This window comes from Salminus brasiliensis, chromosome 1, assembly GCF_030463535.1.
Source record: "Salminus brasiliensis chromosome 1, fSalBra1.hap2, whole genome shotgun sequence".
In the NCBI taxonomy this organism is placed as follows: domain Eukaryota; kingdom Metazoa; phylum Chordata; class Actinopteri; order Characiformes; family Bryconidae; genus Salminus; species Salminus brasiliensis.
The window spans coordinates 47,216,762-47,243,340 of NC_132878.1; the positions used below are offsets into that span (position 1 = coordinate 47,216,762).

The following is a 26,579-nucleotide window of genomic DNA, read 5'->3' on the forward strand; positions in this document are numbered from 1 at the left end:
CTTGAGGAGTCATGTTGTTTGTTTTTGAAGATGGTAATTGTCAATATGTTTTGTCAGTTCCATTGAGAATAAAATCCAGCGCTGCAAACTGTCTTGAGTGTCTAATTTAAAACATATTTAACATGTGTTTCAGTTTTTTCTAATATGCTCATTGTATACTAGTAAAGCAGTTGTAGTGCATTAAAATTGTTTTAATTTCAATTTAAGTTCAGAGTATGTAGAATATTTGTTTACAGACATATGCAGTAGTATACTTAATGTCTACAAAAAAGGATAATTAAAATACTCCCGTTTTAACACAGTTAAATATACTTAACTCAAAGTTATGGGTTTGCACATTTTCTGTACAATTAAAAAATTATAATTATAAATACCCATTGTTCCATCTCATTGCTCTTTAAGTGTAATAATCATTCATTTGGCAAAAACTAGATTTTAGTGCACTGTAGCATAATTGAGATTAGTATTCTTGAGCTTACATTTTTCATTTGCATAAGGTTAGGAGAGCCTTGCTGTCAGTAGCTATGTTTAAGGATCTGAAAGCTTTAGGGTTTGGAGCTAGGTATAGGGTTAATATGGGCTTAAGAGTTGTATCCAGGGTTAGGCTTGGGCTAGCGTTCGAGTTTGGAGCTAAGGTAAGCATTGTGATAGCTTTAGGGTTTGCAGCTAGTGTTTGGGTCAGAACAGTTTTAGGTGATTGAAGTAGGGTTTGGAGCTAGGGATAGGGTCAGCACAGCCATAGAGCATTTCGGTATGTTTAGGGTTTTGAGACCCTAAGGGCTTGGAGCTATGCTTAGGTTTAGAATTGGCTTATGTGTTGAGACTAGGGTTAGGGTTATGAAATTCCAACAGTTAGGAGGTAGATTTTGGTTTAGAACCGACCCAAGGGTTGTTTCTAGGGTTAGAGATGGGAAAATCTTAGGATTTGGAGAAAGGGTAAGTCTTTGTAGGGACTTAGGGTTTGGACTTAGGGTTCGTGTTGTGAGTGCCTTCGTGTTTAAGACTATTTTCGGATAAGAATAGACTTAAAGGTTATATATCAGTTTATGGTTTGGAGAGTCTAAGGGATTGGAAGTACAATTTGGGTTTTTAAAACTTTTGGCATTTTACCTACCGTTAGGGTTTGTACAGTCTTAGGGGATTGAGCTACTTCTTGTGTTGTGGGATCTTTAGGGTTTGGAGCTAGAATATGGGTCATACACCTTGGCAGTGTAGAGCTATGTTCAGAGTTTTGAGTCCCTAAACTTTCAAATTTCAGCTTAAGATGAGAACATAGGCTCAAGGGTTGAATTTAGGGTTACCCTAGTGAAAAAATGCACTTAATTGTACTTAAAACATACTGAGATTTGTATAAAGATGTTGTATTTTTACTAGCAAGTTTATGTCATCATTTCTTTCAAATTGATGTATCTCAAACAATTCCAGTAACTGAGTCAGCCATGTTGGGTCAGTAATATACAGTGGGTTTGACTGTGGAATACAAGCTATTTGAGTAAAACTTCCAATATTCCAATTGGTTCTTGGGACCACCTATTTGCATACTGGGTGTGTTTTTCCTGAATCACTCACCATCAGCGTGAAGTCATTCCCCCGAAATAACCTTCCCCTCAGTGTTAAACGGTTTTAACATAGATTTGTAGTTGCTTAGACTCTGTGTTGAGCTCTATGAGGCAAGTTGGCTGAAAGCTAAAGTGGAAACACTTGAAGTGTCATGTTGCTTGTTTTTAAAGATGGTAATGGTCAATATTTTGCGTCAGTTCCATTGAGAATAAAATCCAGCACTGCAAACAGGCTTGAGTGTCTTATTTAAAACATATTTAACAATTATTTAATTTTTTAGTAATATGCTCATTGCATGCTAGTAAAGCAGTTGTAGTTGTTAAATTAGTTTTTTTTTTTCAAGTTAAGTTTAGAGTATGTAGAATATTTGTTTACAGACATATGCAGTAGTATACTTAATGTCTACAAAAAAGGATAATTAAAATACTCCCATTTTAACACAGTTAAGTATACTTAACTCAAAGTTATGGGTTTGCACATTTTCTGTACAATTAAAGAATTATAATTATAAATACCCGTTGTTCCATCTCATTGCTCTTTAAGTGTAAACATCATTCATTTGGCAAAAACTAGATTTTAGTGCACTGTAGCATAATTGAGATTAGTATTCTTGAGCTTACATTTTTCATTTGCATAAAGTTAGGAGAGCCTTGCTGTCAGTAGCTATGTTTAAGGATCTGAAAGCTTTAGGGTTTGGAGCTAGGTATAGGGTTAATATGGGCTTAAGATTTGTATCCAGGGTTAGGGTTGGGCTAGCGTTTGAGTTTGGAGCTAAGGTAAGCATTGTGATAGCTTTAGGGTTTGCAGCTAGTGTTTGGGTCAGAACAGTTTTAGGTGATTGAAGTAGGGTTTGGAGCTAGGGATAGGGTCAGCACAGCCATAGAGCATTTCGGTATGTTTAGGGTTTTGAGACCCTAAGGGCTTGGAGCTATGCTTAGGTTTAGAATTGGCTTATGTGTTGAGACTAGGGTTAGGGTTATGAAATTCCAACAGTTAGGAGGTAGATTTTGGTTTAGAACCGACCCAAGGGTTGTTTCTAGGGTTAGAGATGGGAAAATCTTAGGATTTGGAGAAAGGGTAAGTCTTTGTAGGGACTTAGGGTTTGGAGTTAGGGTTCGTGTTGTGAGAGCCTTCGTGTTTAAGACTATTTTCGGATTAGAATAGACTTAAAGGTTATATATCGGGTTATGGTTTGGAGAGTCTAAGGGATTGGAAGTACAATTTGGGTTTTTAAAACTTTTGGCATTTTACCTACCGTTAGGGTTTGTACAGTCTTAGGGGATTGAGCTCCTTCTTGTGTTGTGGGATCTTTAGGGTTTGGAGCTAGAATATGGGTCATACACCTTGGCAGTGTAGAGCTATGTTCAGAGTTTTGAGTCCCTAAACTTTCAAATTTCAGCTTAAGATGAGAACATAGGCTCAAGGGTTGAATTTAGGGTTACCCTAGTGAAAAAATGCACTTAATTGTACTTAAAACATACTGAGATTTGTATAAAGATGTTGTATTTTTACTAGCAAGTTTATGTCATCATTTCTTACAAATTGATGTATCTCAAACAATTCCAGTAACTGAGTCAGCCGTGTTGGGTCAGTAATATACAGTGGGTTTGACTGTGGAATACAAGCTATTTGAGTAAAACTTCCAATATTCCAATTGGTTCTTGGGACCATCTATTTGCATACTGGGTGTGTTTTTCCTGAATCACTCACCATCAGCGTGAAGTCATTCCCCCGAAGTAACCTTCCCCTCAGTGTTAAATGGTTTTAACATAGATTTGTAGTTGCTTAGACTCTGTGTTGAGCTTTATGAGGCAAGTTGGGTGAAAGTTGAAGTGGAAACGCTTGAAGTGTCATGTTGTTTGTTTTTGAAGATGGTAATTGTCAATATTTTGTGTCAGTTCCGTTGAGAATAAAATCCAGCCCTGCAAACTGGCTTGAGTGTCTTATTTAAAACATATTTAACATGTATTTTAGTTTTTTCTAATATGCTCATTGTATACTAGTAAAGCAGTTGTAGTTGTTAAAATAGTTTTCATTTCAAGTTAAGTTTAGAGTATGTAGAATATTTGTTTACAGACATATGCAGTAGTATACTTAATGTCTACAAAAAAAGGATAATTAAAATACTCCCATTTTAACGCAGTTAAGTATACTTAACTCAAAGTTATGGGTTTGCACATTTTCTGTACAATTAAAGAATTATAATTATAAATACCCGTTGTTCCATCTCATTGCTCTTTAAGTGTAAACATCATTCATTTGGCAAAAACTAGATTTTAGTGCACTGTAGCATAATTGAGATTAGTATTCTTAAGCTTACATTTTTCATTTGCATAAGGTTAGGAGAGCCTTGCTGTCAGTAGCTATGTTTAAGGATCTGAAAGCTTTAGGGTTTGGAGCTAGGTATAGGGTTAATATGGGCTTAAGAGTTGTATCCAGGGTTAGGGTTGGGCTAGCGTTTGAGTTTGGAGCTAAGGTAAGCATTGTGATAGCTTTAGGGTTTGCAGCTAGTGTTTGGGTTATAACAGTCTTACGTGATTGAAGTAGGGTTTGAAGCTAGGGATAGGGTCAGCACAGCCATAGAGCATTTCGGTATGTTTAGGGTTTTGAGACCCTAAGGGCTTGGAGCTATGCTTAGGTTTAGAATTGGCTTATGTGTTGAGACTATGGTTAGGGTTATGAAATTCCAACAGTTAAGAGGTAGATTTAGGTTTAGAACCGACCCAAGGGTTGTTTCTAGGGTTAGAGATGGGAAAATCTTAGGATTTGGAGAAAGGGTAAGTCTTTGTAGGGACTTAGGGAGTTAGGGTTCGTGTTGCGAGAGCCTTCGTGTTTAAGACTATTTTCGGATTAGAATAGACTTAAAGGTTATATATCGGGTTAAGGATTGGAGAGTCTAAGGGATTGGAAATATAATTTTGGTTTTTAAAGCTTTTGGCATTTTACCTACCGTTAGGGTTTGTACAGTCTAAGGGGATTGAGGTACTTTTTGTGTTGTGGGATCTTTAGGGTTTGGAGCTAAAATATGGGTCGTACACCTTGGCAGTGTAGAGCTATGTTCAGAGTTTTGAGTCCCTAAACTTTCAAATTTCGGCTTAAGATGAGAAAATAGGCTCAAGGGTTGAATCTAGGGTTACCCTAGTGAAAAAAAATGCACTTAATTGTACTTAAAACATGCTGAGATTTGTATAAAGATGTTGTATTTTTAATACAAGCAACCTCCACCAAATGTTTATAAAAACTTTCCATTGGTGGAATTAATAGTAACAGATTAAGAAGGTAGTTGTCAAAGTTGCTAAAAGTCAAGTCAAGTCAAGTCAGATTTATTTGTATAGCTCTTTTTACAACTGTTGCCGTCACAAAGCAGCTTTACATAATTAGTACTTAATAAAGGACAGAGACAGAGAAGAAAGAAGAAATAACATGAAGGATCAAAGACCCCCGTGAGCAAGCCAAACGGCGACAGTGGCAAGGAAAAACTCCCTCAAAGCTAGAGGAAGAAACCTTGGGAGGAACCAAGACTCACAAGGGGGAGCCTGTCATGATCCACTCGGTCTGACAATGACGGGAGAACACTTGCAGGGGATGGACCGAAGCGAGGAGTTTATTGATAACAAACCATAAACAAACAGAAATGCAGCACCAGTTACTAGGGATAAGGAAGAACTACACAAAACTGTGACAAACAATACTGGACAAACAAAAAGAACAGGCGAGGCACTAGGGCAGTGCTGGCTGCCTGGGCTGAGCCAATACCGCTACTCAGAAACATAAACTACCAAGCCGAGCTTGGGAAAACTAAGAACTAGAACATAAAGAGTAGCGCTAGTCAGGCGCATTGAACTTACTAGACTTGAGAGCGTGAGGAGTCAGCCGCCAGACCTAGACGACTGATCCGGTCCGACAATGAGGAGAGCTAACTGCTGAAGCAAGCTGGAGAGTCGCTCACTCCTGGAGCTCCGGGACCCCAGCTTGCTGAACCGAAGAAGCCTGGCGAGAGATCGCCGCAGACCTGCAGTAGCTCCCTAATGGACCCTGAGATGAGAGATGCCTAGCTAGTTAGCTTCCCCTGCTAAGCTAGCTAGGTAGAGAGAGAGTCCTCTTGTACAAGGAAGCACTCTACAGACCAGACCGGTGAATACTGAGTCTCTACCGTTAACTGAATAACCTGGGTGCATGTGGCGCACTAAGGGTAATCCTCAGCAACCAGCAGCTGGCACTAGCCCTACTTAAATACACCAGCCCACAGGTGTAACACATTAACCAGACAATGAACAGTCACATGACAAACAAAACCCGAAACCAAAATGGCGACGAGGGGCGTCAACCCGAAAGTCCATTTCAACATAAAAGTCCTTCCATGAATAAACATGACATGGTACATTAACAAATAGTTCATTATTTCCTGTGAGCCGCGGCCCGGGACTGCCTCTGGGGCGGGCGCGGCGGCGCGGGCGTGACAGAGCCATCCTCCTCTGGTCAGAACTATTTAAACATTAATGATATAAATTACTAAACCAGATACAACAGAAAGTTAATAGTGGTGATAATAATAGTGGCAGACAGCCACGAGTCCATCTAGGTTTCAACAAGGCCACCAAACAGGCAATAGCTGCAGGCGGGAGAGCCGCCAGTCCGCCATGGGTGGTGGCGGGTGGGGGGGCCCGCTGGTCGGACTGGTAGGTGGCAGCTGGTTTGACGCAGGTAGAGGGGACCTCAGCGGGCAATCTTCCAGCAGGTCGGGCTGGTTGGCCATTTACTCGGAGAAGGTAAAAAGAGAAAGAGAAAGTTAGTTCTGAGAGGAATTTTATGGAGGGCGGAGAATGTTGAGCATCCGCATCAGAGTGTGTCTGACGACTCCGGCAGGTCTGATTATAACATAACCTAATTAAAAAGGAGAAAGCCAGAAGGTAACACGGACACGGGAGCACCCTGAAAACACCAGCATCTATATATCTACCTAAAAGGCCTCATAGTGTAAACACAATTAATTCAATTCAATATTGTTTTCCAACATAAAGATATTAGCATTAAAATTAATATGTTTTAATGATAAATCTAGAAGACAAATCTCTTGGATTAAAATGCTATGTGAAGAGTAGATGGCCAAAAGCATGGTCAATGTGAAAGTGATCAACTTGGTTACTTTTTGCATTCTCAGCATATACCAGGAACTGCTTTGTGGCTGTTTTTTAATTTTCTTTTTTTGGCTTAAATTAAAAAGATAAAGCCCAAAAAAGAGTGGCTAAAAGGAATGGGATGGCTAAAACGAGACTCAGTATTAACGTCAGCATTCCTCCTTAACACAGAGTTGTTAATTAAATGAAGACTTTAATTTCAGAATGCACTGAAAACCACTTTCATGCATTCAAACAGTTGCTGTGATTCTATAACTGGATGGAATATATATTTTATATATAATATACAGTATAAAGCACATGTGAAATGACCTGCTTGTTTGTTTGAATCATAATCTTGTTAAATGACCCAACTGTGCTTCAGCTTTAGCTCAAGGACAGATGTCCTGACACTGTCTTCAACAATTCTCTTAGCAGACCAACATTCATGGTTCCCTCAGTGGTAACATGGCATCCAGGTCCTGATGCAACAAAACAACCCCAAACCATCACACTACCACTACCAAGTTTTACAGTTTGTATTTGGTTCTTAGTTTGAAAAGCACTAAACATAATGGGGCCAATGTAAGTCAGTACTGACTTAAAAGAGCCACCTTTGAAACATACCATTCCAAAGGCTGTTCCAATACCTATCCAGGTGTTTCAGGACTGCAGATGTTGGTCTTGAGTTCTTTTTTTTTCCTCCGACTTGCCCTGTTTGGTCAGTATGTCTGTAATTGTAGTTTGGTAGAGTCATAGAGAGCCTAAGAATGGTTTTGTAACTTTGTTACAAAATACTTATAGGCATCCACAACTTCTTTTTTTCCAGTGTTGTTAGGAGTCACTCTTCTCCGCTGCATGATGTGCCTGACGGGAGAACCTGAGTGCTGTCAAGATCACTCTTATTTAAAGGCCTAACCTTTTAAATTTGACAGGGCTGGCCCAAAATTAAGGCAGAAGCCCTTACACTGATTTAGTAATCAGTGTAAGGGCTTCTGCCTTAATTTTGGGCCAGCCCTGTCAAATTTAAAATAGACGGTAATAGATAATTAGTATCTATGCTATGAAAAAACAGTAAGAGATTATCTATTACCGTCTATTAACCAGCCTTAGAATCGTTTTAGCATTCAGTATTCTAAGTCTAGACTATCATTAAACACAGAATGCTTGTTAGTGAACAGTGGATTATAAGGATGGGGTGAAAGGGGGGTTTGGTAAATACCCTTCAAAAGTAGTGACTGTATTCAGTGCACAGTAATAGTAGGTACTTAAATAAGTGCTCATCAGGATAAACATATCAAAAGTGCAGAGAGTGTCCAGGTTCAAGTCGTAACAGTAAAATGTCCTCAAATATGTGTAAAGTAAAGTGTAAAGTATTATCATCATGTAATTTAGGTACCTATGCTGAGTTATTGTACCTGGCCATTACCCTCCTCGGATGATCTCGTGTCTTATAAGGTGAAGATAGAAGTTAGTGTAGAGAAGGAAAGAGAGAGAGAGAGAGAGAGAGAGCGAGAGAGCGAGAGAGCGAAAACAGACGTGTCCAGATCTTTCCGCGGTAGGTGGTGCTAAACTCATTCACATTTGGTTGTTACCTCCGCAGGGGGACGGGATGATTTTAATCAAGCTGGACGACGATTCTCCGTCGCCCTCAGCGAGTCTGCTCACAGCTCGGGGAGATTTCGGAGGGACGAGCGAGCGAACGCCTCTCAGAAAGACTCTCACACTGTTTGGGAAAGATGTAGCTTAGCTTAAACACCCGCGTGAAAACAAGCAACACCAACAAAAACCATGAAGAGGCTTTCTCGAAAGCTGACTTTAGCTCTGGCAGCGCTCTTCTGGTTGGCGGCTCTGCTGTATTTCATTCTCCTCAACAGCCGGAAAATACCTGACCAAAGACGCGAGCGTCAAAAGGAGAAAGAGGTGAGTCGAGTGTGTGGAAAGCGTGTGTGAAGAGCCGGGGGTTTATCGTCACTCCGGACAGGTGTGAGGAAACGAGGCGTTGAGGACAAAGATAGTTTGTGACACAGCGGTCGCCGAGTGTTAACCCGCGATTTTCTGCCACGTTCTTGTGTGTGTTTAGTCAGAAGCCTCCAGTTTGTTCAGCAGGTGGTGTTTTCTTTGGTCCTGCGTTTGTGTGAAAGAACAGCAGTTTCACACAGCGCTCCGCTGCTTGATGTAGAAGGTTGTCCTTCTGTGAAAATGTAGCAACATCGGGGCAGAAAAGCGACTTTTAATGCTATTCAGGGTAAAGTGACTTATTGTAACTCTGGTTTAGGGAGGAAAGTTTGTAAAGGATGGAGCAATGCGTTGCCACAGCTATCTGTGCCAAACTCGTATCTAACATAACCTGGCGTTTGGAGACTTCGACTCGCTTATGTTTTTTTGTCTGTAAACACGAGTTCAGATGTTCAATCCACACGGTCCACCTTCCTTCCTCCTTAACGTACAGAGTTAAACTGCCATAGAAACACCCTCACTGCTGATGACGTTCTCCTGTAGTATAAGCCATAGTCGGCAGTAAGCCCCATTGTCTGCTGAGCCATCCGTGTCTGAATTAGAGCATCTTTCCTAATGACTTAGTCAAACGCAAACCCAGAGCTCCAAATGTGTTTGGCTACCTAGAAAGAATGTGTGATATTTACAGTGGAGCACTGCTGTAAAGGTGAAATAGAATACTGTATCTGTGTTGTTCTGTAATTGACACAGAGAAAGACACGCAAGCACATCTAAATGGGTTCAAAGGTTGTCAGTTGTCCATGACATTGTTTTGTCTCATAGTAGAAGCTAAGGTAAGGGACCTTGGGGTATAGAGGATATTGACATTTTTGCAGTCATCTACAGGGCTTTGTGAGGACCAGAGTGTCTGGCCTGCAGGTATGGATCACAATAGATCATAAGTATGTAATTTGGAGGAATAACAGCTTTATTAAAATCATTGTTACTGTACTGATTAAAAATAAACAGAAAGAAAATATTTTTCCTTTCAAATAAAATTTCAAATATGTTGCAGTGTTTGACAAGCACTTGAAAAGGATAAAAGGCATGTTGATTCATGCATCTATCACATTTCTCAAACCTGCCCTTTATTTCAAGCTACTAAGTGATGTACTCAAAAAGGCGTTTTTTTATTCAGCATCTGCTGTGCTTTATGTAACTTAACCAGTCTAATTACACTGTTAGTAATGAAACCTGCAGCTGATCAGTGTTTATTAAGCACTAACAGTATCCTCAATATGCTTAGAAAAGCACATTGTGTATCATGATAACAAAATTTATCACGATACAATGAAATATTGTCATATTGCCTACCTCTATTTTGTTTAGGTGTTTTATCTTTTAACTGAGGTGTAATGGTGTGCTCTGTTTTTTAATATATGGCATAGAGTATTCCAGTGACCTCATATAGTGGTTAGTGGTTTAACTTGGTAAGCTTCAGTGATTGGAGTAAGGGTATACATTATAAAATTACATCAGTAGCCAGTTTAAACAGCCCATTCACTGGGAGCAGGGAAAATACACATGTAAATTCATGTATCAGCTCTCATAACTGAAGGTGGGTGAAATGGGCCGTTTCCATCTAAATGATGATAACATGTGACATTCACAGTTCTGTTTTTTATTACTTAAAATGACAGTTTCATGTCCAAATGAATGATGAAGGTATACTACAACCACAATTAGCCTTTACAGAACTGTGCATTTATAGTGTTAATCTATTTGACATAGATTAAGCTTCAACACACACACTATCACTGAGCTTGCTTGAGTCTGTTCTAGTGCCAGGATCATCTTGAAATTACCAGAGGAAAAATGCTACTATTATAATTAATATTATAGTACTAGTAGTGGTATCTCTTCAAGTGTGTCAGCTTTTACTCCTGGACACATGCACCCACAGTGTTTTGAGGCAATGTGTTTTGCGTCAAAATTGTTTCTGTTCTTTTATAAGTACAGGATAATTAATTTTAAATTAAGCATATGGAACACATATATAAAATAAAAGCCTACATACTTTTAATCGTGTTCCTGCTGTCCAGCCAAGCAGAGCACCCTTTTGCGCTAACACTGATGCACATTCCCCCACTGAACACTGCTGCCACTCCTACTCACTGTGGCTTTTCACCCACACGTTCCCTTAGTCCTGTGCCAACATGCTCTTAAAATAGCAGACTCCAAAACTTGAATCAGATGTTACCTTGTGGTACTGCTTTTCGCACTGGAATAATTTAAATCTCATACCTCCCTAATACCTCCCTCTGTATTCTACAGGCCCTCTTTTGATTAAGCTCAATTTGTAATTGAGCAGCGATTGTCTACAAAAGCATTAGAGGATAATTGTAAGACGCCAGTGCAGTTTAAACAGCTCTTATTGAGGGGAAATCAAATCAATATATCATTCACATGCTGAGGTTGTTGTTACAAGATGTTAGTTTTTTTCTGAGAATAGTTAGACATGAAAAGGTGGACATGAGAACTAATATGGGAAAAGGTAATTCTAGTACATGTAAGACTTATTTTCCAATGACTCAACAATCAATGTGGGCCTGAAAGTTGCAGCAGAAGCTGGCTGAAATATTTGCCTGCACGTCATTGCAGAACACCAAACTGCAGAGGGAATATAAAGGAATTAGGTGCTGAACACCATGTTTTCTAAGTGCTGTCTGTCTGCTACCTACAGCAATCAAACTGTTTACACCAGTAGTCCTTCCATGGCAGACCAAGACTAGCTGTAGCTGTAATTGGCAAGATGCAATGTGAAAAATATAAGGTGGCCTTGATAGATCAGGGCTGCGTTGAAGTATGCTGCTGTGTAAATGGTATAATGTAGAGTTGCCAGTGTGTTAACCCATTCATCAAAGATTGGTGACATCACAGCCTTATTAAAAGTGAATCTGTTTCTGGAGCTGTATTTACTGAATGATACACTGTCATTATTTAGCAAGGGAAAACTGATATATGTTGTTAGTCTGATTCATGGCACATGTGTTGTGCAGTATATATTACACAAACAAGCTGCCTTATTGCCCGTGCATCCATGTTACTGGTGTTGGATGACATAAATTTGATTTACTTGTCCTCATGGGTGGCTATAGGCTCTTCGGCACCAGTTTTGAACGATTATGTGCACTGCTGAGCTTTGAATCTGGAGTGATATATGAGCTCCCATTCCTGCTGATGGAACTGGTTCAGCCCCCTGAAGACAGAAGTTCAATTCCCTGATTTTATAACTGTAGATTCGGACACATGATATGGATGAAATATAATATTACACTTTATTGCTCTGTGTGGCAGCTGCAGTATGGCACACACCATCAGTATTCGTATTTCTAAATAATGCATGACGGATTAAAACAAATGAATGCTCACAGAATAGTCCTACGGAACATTTGAGCTTATAGTGTGAAATTTAATGCTGTCATATTTTGGAACATTTTGATATTAGTGGAAAAATTAAACATTTTAAAACTGGTCTAGAACTGCACTGTATCATTTGGTAATTGATACTGTGACATCTGTCAAGCTGAATCAGCAAATTAGCCTCTAACCAGTTATTAAATGTTTTATGCCAATAAATGTACACTAGCCTTCAAAAGTTTGGAATCACTTATAATATCCATTAACCATTTTACATATAATAATAACATATGATGTAATTATGTGTTATTATTATAATCTGTTCAGGGTGTGTTTTAGATGTTTCAATCATTATTTCAAGATTGATAAATAATGAATAAATAATATTGTCGCTCTCAAATGAAAAACATGTATCTCCAAAATGGTGACTTTACAGGAGAAGGCAAAAATGTTTTAACTCTGAATGGAAGTTTAATGTTTAATATGGGTTTATTGCAAGTCATTTTGAGTATTTTTATTGGTCTATTCATCCAAAATGATTCACACAGTGTACAGAGCAGCTACATGGAGAGAACTAAAAACAGACAAAAATGGAGAAACATGTTTTCATTGAACAGCAGCAATATTTGCTGTAATTATGTAATTCATTTTTTTTTCAATTAGCCTGACTTTAGATTCGCTGGAAGACATTATCAACTTCAGTTGTCTGAAAATCTTGCATGACCAACATATTTACAATATTTTTAATCAAAACATTTATAGGCCAATTTCCTATGCTAGATATTGGAATATACACAGTCTTAGGTTGAAACCAGGCCTTATTATCGTGGCTTTATCTGTGCCACTGACTGTGGAAAGAAAACTCAAAAGCAGCTTTACAAGCTCTTCAGTTAACTAACCACACTGCACTGCCAAGATGACAACAGTATCTGGTTAAACAACTGCGAGGACCATTTGAACATTCAAATCATTCTTTGCCTGGTTACTTGGTTGTTTTCGGTGATGGAATCTGTGGTAGATGCACCTTTAAAGAACATATTACACAGCGTTTCTGTATGGCAGCGAAGATGGTCACACTACTGTTAAGGGACAAAGAGTCAAAGAATTTTATTTAAGTTTTATATTGAACACTTTTTGGATCTTTAAAGGTTTTTTTTTAGTAAAGGCAATTGTTCTATATAGAACCATTCTATATATTACTATTCTTTGAACCATGCCAAATCAGGAGTTTACCAACTGCAAAATGCTTATCGCAAACACTATATATAATTGCTTAATCACAGTGCTATACACTTACGAAGAATGAGAGTAAGTGTGAGAGTGAGGAATAAAAGTCTGGACCTGTTGGAAAGCTCTCAGTTTGTGGGGCAGTACTTTGTGCCATTTCTGCAGTTCATCAGCTACTGTTGCTGCATGTGCAGTTTCTTCCTGCTCCCGGAGACCAGAAGCTGTGACTCGCCCGTACTATAAAAAGGACATGGTCGGAGCGCAGATGACAGGACAGGGAATATCCAATTACCACTTCCTCAGTCTGTCCTCCGACCCTCATTAGTAGCCAGTGGGAGAGTGCTAAGCCCCAAATGTGGCACAGCTCAGACGGCCCAGTCCGTAGCTGTGGAGCAACACCGAGCTAATGATTTCACCAGGGAATGCGAAGCAGGGCTGTTTTGGCCCCTCAGGGAAATACATGTGCGCTGTAGTCTCCAAGTTTTCTGCACATCATGCAAAATGGAACTTTTCACTCTGCAGATCGTTTTGCCAAGTGCAGTGTGTTTTCATAAAATTCACCTCACGCACCTGAGTTTGTTTGAATCAGACAGCACACTTTCATCAGATTTTTGTTCTGAAACACCAGATTTAAAGTAAAACTGAGATTAAAAAACATGTTGGATCAAGCCTAATTCATGCCTTGTTCCTGTTTTGTGAAAGCTGGATTCAGGTCTCTAAGTATGTAAAGAAACATGCACAGGTGTGGGCATCACTTTCCTTTGTTATTTGTATCACAACATTTAAAATGAGTGGAATGGCACCCTATGGTTAAATCCTGAAGCTTTGTCACAACATTTTAAAACTTAATACCATCACATTTTTTTATACTCCATCGAATAACAAGGCCGCTGAGTCATGATGGCATATTGTAATGGAAATATCATATTTGATCCTCCGGCTGCAGCCGTTTCTCACAGGCCTTCAGCTGATTTTATGCATAGGCAGGCTGAACTGAAAGCCTGGCCATTGTCATGCTTAGCAGTCTATCTTAAGGAACAGACATTTGCAATTACCCACCTCTATTACTGGCTGTAAAGATGCTGTTGTGGCTCTTGTAAAGCAACGGGCCATGACACATCCTCACCAGGCCGACAGCTCTGCAAAAAAGAGCGCAAGCGAGGGGGAAGCAGTGGGGGACAGACATTTGCACCACACAGCCTCAATGCCCCCTGTCTCATTAAAGGAACAGTTCAATCCAAAATAACAGGTTTATTACACATTAAGGTTAATGAGATCATGGTATAATTATATTAACCATTTCATTAAATGCTATTGTCATTAATTATGTTTCAGCTGATTATGCCACAATTGTACATTTAGAGATTGATGGGAAAATATAACAATCAAGCTGATGATATATTTTACCCAAATTACTTCTTTAGCACAAGGCTGAAAAGTTGAACAATTTTCTGATGTATTTAAAACTTTCGAGAAAACTGCCATTTAGTGCTACAGTATAGGTGAATGCTGCGGCATCATCAGTCCCCATTCTTCCTCTGGGGTGAAATGAGCAAACTACTAGCACAGGTAATCACCAGCAGCAACCACACAGCCTTCAGCCCTCCTAATGGTCTGACTTCAGCAAAAAAGGGAAAAAGCAGCCCCCTTGAAAAATAATAAATGGGGAAGAGTGCTGTTGGTGCAGAATATGTAGGTTTATTAAACTATGATTGATATGCCTTCATGGATTCTGAAACATAGTCTGTTCAACCCCCTGCATGGAAGACTGCGGTGCTTCAGTATACTGAGATATGAATTCATTTTGATTGAGCATGTTGCCCACAGCCACTTGGGTTCTTGTTTTCCACGGTTGAAAAATGTAGGTTGCAGAATGTATCTGGTGCTAACATCATATACATTGATTAGGGGTGCAAGATATGTTGTCAGTTTTGGTAAATAGGTAAAATATAAGTATTAATATTATTATTGTTATTAAGTGATATACTAATATATTGGTAAACAAAAATGCACCTTCCCTTTTCTTAGTTAACGGTAAATAAAATGATAAATAGAGATTATATTATTGAAAATCTTCAGTCTTTTAATTTATAGTTTGTGCATTTTACACATAGTTTCCATTTTGAATGTGTGGTATTAAATGGTAAGATTTCTTTTGTGGAAAATTGCATATATTGGTCCATGTATTAAATTACATATGATATTGGAATTACACTCCGATAACCCCCTATTTTTGTATCATATGCCCTGGTGCTAGGCATTTAAATTCTTTAGACAGCATAGTGGATAAGACCGGAAGTGTAGAAAAGAGTATAATAACATTACATGCTTTATTGCTTAATTACATTTTTATCTATAATAAGGACATGGATCCAACCTGTGCCCATAAACAACCTGCACTCACCTATCCTACTGAAAGAATGTCACATGAATAATCACTGTGGACCATTAACATGAACAATCATCTTAAATATTGTGATTAGTGATTAGGGAAGAAGATGGAATGCATTGTTTTGCTGCTACTGACACCAACTTCAAATTAGCTGCTGTTGGTACGCTGCCAACCCTGGATGTTGACAGTAATATGTGCAAGCACAGTGATAGAATTCCATTCTGGCCTTTCTCATCAATGTTGCACAGATGCAAATAGAATATGTATTTAACCTAGGCCTGTGTCCAGTGATAATGAAAACGGGAGCAGTGTTGTTTATTTATTTTGTTATTTCTTGGAAAGCAAGTCACTAGTATACCCACATGTGAACATACTTAAAGTTTTACACACGTGGGTTGGTGTGATAGCTTACTTTAATTCCCCAGTTAGCATAGATGAAACAGGTCTTAAAATGTGGCTGTTAAGCTGCTCTGGTTGAATGTGCCTGCTTTTATAGCATGCTGATATCATGCCTGTACAATATGCTGTCTAAGGCTACGGCCTGAGGTTTCAAATATCAGACAAAATAGATTTGGGTCTTGGGAAAGCACAATGTTGCTTTCTCAGCTTGTTTGATTTGGGTGTGGCAGAACATCTTCAAAGCAGCCATAGAGAAAACAAACAGTTTGCATGATATGTTATTTTTTGTGGCCAGTTCTAAAATCACAGTATACGAATACCATAATAATCTGATTTGTGAGTAACCATTTAGTAATAAATGTAAAGAAAAACACCCATCATTTGCATCACCCCACAACTGTCACGACCATGCAGTTTTGCCACTTACTCTGGTTGTTTCCACATCACATATAAAAAAAAGTTAGAGTCTTCCCAAATCAGATCTGGTCCTATATTGAATAAAGACTGTCCCATTGGACAGTCTTTATTCAATATAGGACCAGATTTGATTTGGGAAGATCAGGTTTTGCTTGTACACAGCTCTGAACCAGTAAATCAGATCTATCTCGCATCACATCACACAAAAGTTTTTTTCTGTGAGTCACATTTACCTATAATTTTTAAATGTTTGTGGATAAACCCTAAACTATACTACTTTACAGTACTATATTAGGGCGTACCTAAAATTTATGTATAACCCTGCATCACTAATCCAGATTTCAGACACTGAATGGGATGATCTCTTGGAAGAGTTTGAAGAGAAGAACTACCTCACTGCTCATAGATGGAAGCCGGGCCAAGACCCCTACAGCTTGTATGCCTTCAATCAGAGAGAGAGTGAGCGGATCCCCAGCAACAGAGCACTGAGAGACACTCGACATTACAGGTAAGGCCTGCGCGTGCGCCTGGGGATTTCTCGCTGCTTGTTTCTCAGTATTGCCTGAGACGTTTCCTGTGGAGGAGGATGTGTTTTTCACTGAATGACTGGGCTTATATCTCAGACAAGTGTCTACAGCTTTTGCAGCTGCTGCTTATGCATTCTTGTATGACACAGAGTGTGGGTTATCCCGTTACGATTCTCTATTCTCTGTCTCATCTTCAACTCATCCAGGCTTAGAGACGAGGTGATAATCCTGCTTCACTTGAGGAAGCCCTTAAAAATATATTTATGATGAGCACAATAATACTAAATGAAGACAGATCTTTTCATTGTTTTCTGATGGCTAAAACAACCAGAAGGCGTTCACTGAGCATGCGATAAGGTTCGCGTAGCACACCATCACCAGGTTATGGTGCATTTCTTCAATCCAGCATGAAATGAGCTCAGTGCTCATTTGGCAGAAATTTTCAGCTGCTCACCGATTATGTCTTTGTATTGTGTCCTTAGGCGATTATTCTATGGTCCTACAAACCTATGAACTAAAACTACAGCACTCATCATCTTCACTTTTTCTCTCTTGCCTTGCACTGATGCTTTACACATCAGTGATAACTGAGACGTAGCTGTGTATCATAATTGTATTACCTCGTAAGCTCAGCTGGTTGGTTTGCGTATTTGTCAAATATCATTAATTAATTCATCAGTGTTCATTCTAATCAGAGTCACAACATGAATGTGGTTGTTTTTGCGTCCTTGAGCTTGGGCACCAGAGATAATGCTTTATTTAGTTGATTTGATCTGATCTGAGCCATCCTTTGGAGCGTCTGTCCTTTGGCAGTCCACAGGGATGTGGCCACATGGCCTCTCTCTGCTGGTAGTCTTGGAGGTCAGAGAGAGTCTGAGTTCATTCCAGAAAGACAGCTCACCAGAGGATCTTTCCAGACGGTTCTTTTCCATGTCAGTTTCCTCTCTGAGTATCAGAGCTCCTCTATTGATTTTTTTTTACTGCTAAAGCTGGATTCTGTTCCAGGCATGTGAATCAGTTCATTACTTGCTTGCTTCCGCAGCACAAAACATTCTTGGGTATATTGTATGAATATGGTTTTGTATAGAGCCACACACAAGGAACATGTATGTGTGCTAAGGGTGTGCTAACGATTTGAATATGTATATAAAAATGTAGATTCATTTAAAACAGTGTATCTATCTCCCCCTTCTTGACTGCTCTGCTTTGATAGGCAGCACCCAGATGGCTAGGTTTGTTTGTTTATTGTAGGGATCGATCCAGTTCCAATTTTGTTTGTCTGGCATCCTCTAGGGATCATTAACAGACATAATTCTCAGCTGCTGCAGTGAGAAACTTCTCAAACAGTAAAATGGTTATAGTTGGTAGTTGATAGATGATAGTATTGCACCTATACTGACACTTACACACAGTATCAGTATCAGCAACTTAAACTAATGAGTGTGACAACATTACCAGCTAGCAGCCAAAATAAGACTCAAGTTGGCTTCTAGTTTAACCTCTTTATTTCACCTTAAATTGTGCATCATTTAAGGTGGAACGGGAAGTTTGGAGAAGAGGACAACTTCAGCTTAGCAGATCCCTGTGGTACACAGAACAAGTTTACAACATACATACATACATATATAGCTGAACTGATATACATATGGTATCTTAACAGGTAAAACCTAAAGAAAATGCTAATGTAAAAATGAGATGTTTCAGTAGTCGCTGTTTTCAACAGGGAGCAGGCTGAGTGTAGGAGATGATCGAGCAGTCAGAGGCCTCTGTCGAGGTGCAGTATTAGGCAAAATGTCTGCATTTCTAATGAAATAATTCATGCAGAGTCTGTGTGACAATAGAGAGAATCTCAGATGAAAGGTGAGGAGGCGGCTGATTATGCAGCTCCAGCGTCCCGCTGTTACACTACACTGCCACACAGTGAATCCCAGCGGTGAGGCATCCTGGAGCTTTTCAAGCCTACAGTCAGCTTTCTCATTTTGGAGTGTCTTGTGTGGCTATGTGTCTGTGTGAGAGTATGACATGCTCTCGCTGCTTCTAATTAACTTAAACTGAAGTTGGATAAACAATGCACAACTTTCTTTTCAGTTTCTAGGTCTCTGGAGATTACATGACTTGCCTGTTGCTGTCAGTTTAGTTTAGTTTATTCTACACAGCTTCTTGGTTCATTCAGTGTACTGGTAAGCTATTGCTCAAATCTTGAGAACCAACATAGTGGAAAAGAGTGCTGAAAGAAAACAAATTCCTGCTTAAAGAGAGCACTACTATTGCAGTGAGAATGAAAATTACAGCAATATACAGAGCCTGTAAAAAAGTATTCACCCCTGGATGTTATCCCCTTTTATTGCTTTTAGAAATGGAATCATGTTCAATATTATTACATTTTTTGCAATGATTTACAAAAATACCTATTTAATGTTAATGTGAAAACAGATTTTTATAAAGTAATGTTAATTAAATAAAAGTATATGATGTAAAATCAGTGACTACATGAATAATCCCCTTTAAAATGACTGACCTAATTCAACAGAGGTCCAGGCAGTTGGTGCTAGTAGTCTCACAGTTAATAAAATGGAGATCACCTGAGTGCAGAGAATGTGTTAATGTGTAATTGTAGTAGCTGAAGCCACCTTCACTAGTATCCTTCTTGCACGGTGTGGCACATCCCTTGGGGAAAGGGGTGTGGCCATGGTGATTGGCTGTTTATTTAGGGCCGCCAGCAGGGGTCCGCTCGCCTGAACGCCTAGGGTTGGCAGTGCTCAGGGGTGCTGAAGGGCCAGTGGGCCCCAGACCACACAGATGAGAACAGGTTCTATCTTGGCACCATCCTGTGAAGGAGGGCAGCACTGGCATTGTTAATGGGCCTGTGGGGATAACATACACCTTGCCTATTACAGACTATGACAGTCCTGATACATGTGTAAGTCAGCAGCACAGCCTTCACTGAAGCACTGAAGCCCTCACATGCTCACCAATATCTGCCTTGTGAGGTCTGTGCATGCCCTTTTATTCCGCCATGAACAGCCCCAAATGCGTAGGGTGGCGCCACATGGTGATCCCACGGCTCCTCCACCTCCTTAGTTGGAGAGGACGGCTTGCTCTTTATAGATTTACTTATGTGTCATAATCTTCCATTTTTTAATGATGGATTCAGCTGAACTGTAGGGAATTTTTTTGTATGCATCCCGTAGGGTGGCACCACATGGTGATCCCACGGCTCCTCCACCTCCTTAGTTGGAGAGGACGGCTTGCTCTTTATAGATTTACTTATGTGTCATAATCTTCCATTTTTTAATGATGGATTCAGCTGAACTGTAGGGATTTTTTTTGTATGCATCCCTTGACTTTTTTTTTCAATAACATTTTCTCTGATTTGTGAAGTGTGTTCTTTTGTCTTTATGGTGTATTTGTTGCTAGCAATACTGAATGACTGGACCTTTCATACAGGTGTCTTTACACTACAATCACTTAAGACACATTCACTAATTGTGAAAGTACTAGCAGCAATTGCCTGTACATTGAATTAAGTCACTTTAAGTTCACTTTAAAAGAAGTGAGTATTTATGCAATCACTTCTTTTACCTTTTACATATGTTTTATGTGAATTACATTGCCAAGTAAACTAAATCAAAATGTAACATTTCTAATAAACACATATTACAACAGATTCTGCTAGTGTACATTAATAATGCAAATAAATGCAAAAAATAGAAATAAAAACTATTAAAAGAACACAGTATTCCCCCTGTGATGGACAGGTATTCCATCCAGGGGGTAATCATTGTTTTTTTGCATACAGTCTGCAAAAATATACAAACATATATAGTAAGGTGTGGTAAATAAACAGTAAATGTGTCTAAAATGTGTTTACTTATTTATACACAACTGTATAAGTAAAAAAAAAATGTCAGTTTAAAATGTTTTTAACAGATTTTTTTAATGATTTTAAAATCACAGTGCGTACTCTAACCACAAAAACACATTTAAATGCTGTAATATAATTGTACTTAATAATAATTGTACAATAAATACCATTACAGGCAAATTGTTGTTACCTTCCACGTCAGTAGAAAGTTCATTGCTACACATACTAACAATATTTACAAACATTTTACAAACCAATCTCTGTCACATGGGGAGGTGTAATAAATGCAAAGGGTTCAAATTTATCCCCCTAAGCGTTCCATCAAATGCAAAATGAGATTCCGACAACCATCTGTGGAGGATCCCCACAAGCCCAGCACTAACCCAGACACCAAAGCAACATTCCTTTACTCCGGAGAGTGAAGCTCTACCACGTCGAATTGGCATGAGCCTTAACATGGTGAGAGCTCAAGTTCTTGAGGGCTAACAACTGATAAGCACGTTTGCCAGCAGTTGGACACATGTTGGGAATTAGACACGCTGTTTATCTGTAGCCGTAGCTGTGGTGCACAAACACCAACGAGAGCAGCTTTTTAGGCAGACTATGAATAAACTGACCCATCATTCTTTTCAGTGGAATGCACACAATTTCCTTTAATAAGCCTGTATGCCATTGTAAGTGTAGTTCTAATCTAGAGTAGACTGCAGTGTAACAGCTGACTAAAAAGGGGACTTATTTAACCATGAAGTAATAAATGAAAATTGCCCCCATTGGTAATTTTATTTCAAATATAATTTGAACTTTGCTTTGCAGTGTTCTCATTTAGGTAGACTTTTGAAGCTGCCTATACATCCCTGTTGCTTAATAGATGCAGGCACGAACTGGACCCATTTGCAGCCATTTGTAAGAAAACTGTTGCTGTGATTTAATTGGGTTGCAACTTATGACTACTGACTTTAATGACCTCTAAATGGCCTACACGGCAATAGCGAAACTTCTAAATTTGTAAATCAATACTGTATGCAGTGGGCGCGCCTGGTCAATAGATCTCTGTAATGATAGGAGACCATTATGCTTAGCACTCAAAGTCATTGTTAACAATGCAAGGGCATTGCCATGAAAGAGCAACTGGATTTGATTTACTTAGCTCTAGTTGCCAGCTACGGATCTTCAGGTCCTGCTGTAATGTACATTAAATGCACAACCAGGCTAAAATGTTAAATACACATTCAAGACATATGAGGTTTTTTCTCATTTATAAAATTTTGTATTAGTGTTTTTTAAATAATATTCATTCACAGTCCACTTTATGGTCTACTGGGCTGTTTTTGATCAGAGCGACTCAGTCTCAACAAATCAGTGTCATGAATATGAATGTTTTTTTGCCTTTCTTCATTGTTCTTAAATGGAGACATAATGCAACACATCTCAAAAGCATGTATTACATGCATTGTCTTCTCATATAGTGATTTTTCTTTCTTAAAGGGGATATATTATAAAAACTCATTTGAGATTCTGGAGTGCCTTCCAACCCATGAACTGTGAAATAAGACAGCTCTGTCATTTTTTGTGGGCTGGCTAGGAGAAAAAGCATTCCGATTTTTTTCTCACTTTTCTACGTCAGAGGGGGAGACAATATAATTCTGCCACCCCCTCAGAAGAACTGAGCCGGGAGTTTGGTCACCACGAGTTCTGTTGTGTACATATTGTACCATGCATCTGTTCCTCAGAGAGAAAAGTAGATTGCTTAGTTACTAATAACTTGAGGTGTTTTTGCAGAGAAGCAGTAGACAACAGAAAGAAAAGACACCATGGACCCTAATGATGCATTAGTCCTCTAGTGCTCTTCACTGAACTACTCTCACCATAGTTATGGGTGGCATTTTGCATAGTTCAGATCTCTTTTAGGAAATGTTTAAAGGGAGCAGTCATAACTGCAGAATGTCTGGTGTAAAATGTATGGTGCAATGGTGCAATTGCAGTTAGAAAATCTGAATATTAACAGATTACATGTGTCTGCTTTATAGCACATTTTGTTTCAGAAATACTGCCAGAGCTTTTCTTAAAGCTGTGGTTGTACACTAGAGCATGGTGGTATTAAAAAAAGCTCTTTGTTAATGAGCAGTGCATTGGTCCTTGTGAACTCTTGTCTTGTTGGGGCAGGTTAACACACTGCAACCATGTTGCCCTGAACAACGAAAACTAACAGCATTATATTCAAAAAATGCATAAAGGCTTAGGGTCTAACAGTACCCAAACATCACACTTCGCTTTATACAACAGTTTTGACTTTAGAGAAAAGATTAACAGAACCCAGATTAACAGATTATGTAGTTCTAATAAAATGGATTGACAGGACACCCAAATGTATGTGTACAAGTTTTTCATGTTTCCTTTAAAAGGCTAATAAGAAGTAATTTTGGTTTCTTTAATTGTGATATTGTTTTATGTTTTGAGTTTCTCTGTTGAGGCCCATGTTTCTGCACTGAAAATCATTATTGTTAGTAGTTGTAAAAGCTAGAAAAATCAGACCTGTTGTATTGGACCTATATTTGGAGTTTGCAAGTTTGATGTCTGTTGACAATCTTTAGTCCAAAGTCACAGATAGCTTAATAGCTCTTGCTGTCTTTGGGTGGGAAGGGTGGCTTTCCCTCTCCCCATCACTTGTGATGCTAGCCATTTAATTAAATTTATTGGGAGTGTTTTTATAAAAGCATTTGTGTGTACAAAAGAAAATGCCTCATGTGGCATGCTCATTGTAACCATAACTACGTGGCTACAACTCAATGCTTTTCTGAGTAGATAAATGTTTTCAACTTTTGATGCTAATACACTCTGGTGAAATAAAACTATGAAAAATCTGGCAACGCTGGTCACTGCTTGAAGTGGAGATCCGGACCTTCAATATGGTTAATGAGATGCACTGAGCATTATAATTGCCTAGGTTCAGTTAAGTTATGTGTTGCATTTTCTTAGCGCTCACCATATGCTGTGCTTTAGCCGGTGGGCCCAGATGCTGTGGTCTCCTTCTGAAAAAGAAAATTTAGTTCATAGAGTGTCAAACCATCAACAGTGAATCCATTCAAATGAGAGAACATCTCCACCGATTCATCACCATGAGAAATGCTCCCAGTTTTTGCGTCTGAGCATCCATCATTCTCACAGAGATATCAGCACAGGACTTCCCCTCCGCCAGATGCTGTGGCTGGCAGGCGCTCTAATGATATTCTGTGTTTCACTGTTTAAACCATCCTCCTATCTCAGGAAGACCTTGGGGCTATGGCTGTGATGAGTGATAGCTTGTGCTTCCAGGTTGTCGCTTGGAAAAAAAAAGATTCAGAGTTGAGTCACTTTTTTTTTGCTTAGACAGTTCTGGAAGATTATTTGTTTGTTTATTTAGTTATTTATTTTACTTTACTTTGTTTTCCTTTGAAGGAATTAATAAGATGAATACATTGTTATATAAGTAAGTCATGTTAAATTAAAAATACCTATTCTGTATTAACATAATAAACATGGTCAGAAATTGTATTACACTCAATACTAGGACTAAGGTCCATGTGGACTATTTTTTTTTAATGTTAGCCTCAGTAACAGCAATGTATTGTGTTTATCTAGCAGGGTTTAATTAAGTCATTAAGTGGCCATGGCATGGCTAATTACTTGTGAAATCTAAATTACATGTTATTCCTCCAAACGCAATGTATTATATCACATGGTCAGTCATTTTTCCTTGAAGGTACTGCCTACAAAACAAAATGGTATCTTAGCGTCTAGATTTGCCATAAAGTTAAAGTCAGCTGGATGGCATACTCAGTTCAGATAAATACTTCTCAATGAAACATTTAAAAAACACAATGAATAGATTAAATGAACAAGTGTAAATCTTTAAAAACACTTACAATCAAGAACATTTTACAATGCATGTTCACTTTCAAATCTACATGCATGAGATTATTAAGAGCCAATAAATCACATATTTGAAGCTGTAATTTCTTTGTTTACATAGTTCCATTGTGTGTAAACATTGGAATCACAACTCAAAAGAACTCAAAAGCCTTAAACTGATACTTTGGACTGAATACTCTCTCAAAGTGGTGGAACAGAAGCTTCCTAAATGCTTGGCTTTTGGCCAGGATTATTCTGCTTGCAGATGTGCATTTGCATACAGTGGGGGAAAAAAAAGTATTTAGTCAGTCACCAATTGTGCAAGTTCTCCCACTTAAAACAAATGAGAGAGGCCTGTAATTGACATCATAGGTAGACCTCAACTATGAGAGACAAAATGAGAAAAAAAAAATCTAAAAAAATAAGTATTTGTCACCTACAAACAAGCAAGATTCTGTCTGTCACAGACCTGTAACTTCTTCTTTGAGAGGCTTCTCTGTCCTCCACTCATTACCTGTATTAATGGCACCTGTTAACAGTATGAAAGACACCTGCCCACAACCTCAAACAGTCACACTCCAAACTCCACTATGGTGAAGACCAAAGAGCTGTTGAAGGACACCAGAAATAAAATTGTAGACCTGCACCAGGCTGGGAAGACTGAATCTGCAATAGGCAAGCAGCTTGGTGTGTAGAAATCTACTGTGGGAGCAGTAATCAGAAAATGGGAGACCTGCAAGACCACTGCTAATCTACCTCGATCAGGGGCTCCACGCAAGATCTCAGCCCGTGGGGTCAAAATGATCACAAGAACGGTGAGCAAAAATCCCAGAACCACACGGGGGGACCTAGTGAATGACCTGCAGAAAGCTGGGACCAACGTTACAAAGGCTACCATCAGTAACACACTACGCCGCCAGGGACTCAGATCTTGCAGTGCAGATCTTGATGTGTTCCCCTGCTTAAGCCAGTACATATCCGGGCGCATCTGAAGTTTGCTAGAGAGCATTTGGATGTTCTGGAAGAGTATTGGGAGTCTATTGGGTCTTATGGTCAGATGAAACTGTTGTAGAAAGTAGAACTGTTTGGTACAAACACAACTCGTGTTTAGAGGCGAGTGAATGCTGAGTTGCATCCAAAGAACACCATACCAACTGTGAAGCATGGGGGTGGCAACATCAAGCTTTGGGGTTGTTTCTCTGCAAAGGGACTAGGACGACTGGTCCGTGTACATGAAAGAATGAATGGGGCCATGTATTGTGAGATTTTGAGTGCAAACCTCCTTCCATCAGCAAGGGCATTGAAGATGAAACGTGGCTGGGTCTTTCAGCATGACAATGATCCCAAGCACACTGCCAGGGCAACAAAGGAGTGGCTTCGTAAGAAGCATTTCAAGGTCCTGGAGTGGCCTAGCCAGTCTCCAGATCTTAACCCCATAGAAAACCTTTGGAGGGAGTTGAAAGTCTGTGTTGCCCACCGACAGCCCCAAAACATCACTGCTCTAGAGGAGATCTGCATGGAGGAATGGGCCAACATACCAGCAACGGTGTGTGCCAACCCTGTGAAGACTTACAGAAAACGTTTGACCTCTGTCATTGCCAACAAAGGATATATAACAAAGTATTGAGATGAACTTTTGTTATTGACCAAGTACTTATTTTCCACCATTATTTGCAAATATAACAAGAAAGAGATGGTGTCTAACAATTTAGATCACTTGCAGGGACCTCTCACACACACTGTACTGTATTTTATAGACTCCTGTTCAGATGTTAACTACTTAATGACTTTAATTTAGGATGTGAATAAGTGATCTTTACTGTATTGAC

General features: G+C 39.1%; 1 protein-coding gene across 1 annotated transcript in view; it reads left to right on the forward strand.

Moving 5' to 3' along the window:
* The first annotated feature begins 8,251 nt into the window (after window positions 1–8,251).
* galnt14 (UDP-N-acetyl-alpha-D-galactosamine:polypeptide N-acetylgalactosaminyltransferase 14 (GalNAc-T14)) overlaps window positions 8,252–26,579 on the forward strand; it is a 49,830-nt gene continuing 31,502 nt past the window's right edge. The window contains exons 1-2 of the mRNA XM_072680282.1: window positions 8,252–8,600; window positions 16,809–16,978. Of these exons, the coding sequence (XP_072536383.1) occupies window positions 8,469–8,600; window positions 16,809–16,978 (302 nt within the window). The 5' untranslated portion in view covers window positions 8,252–8,468. The remainder of the gene's footprint in view (window positions 8,601–16,808; window positions 16,979–26,579) is intronic.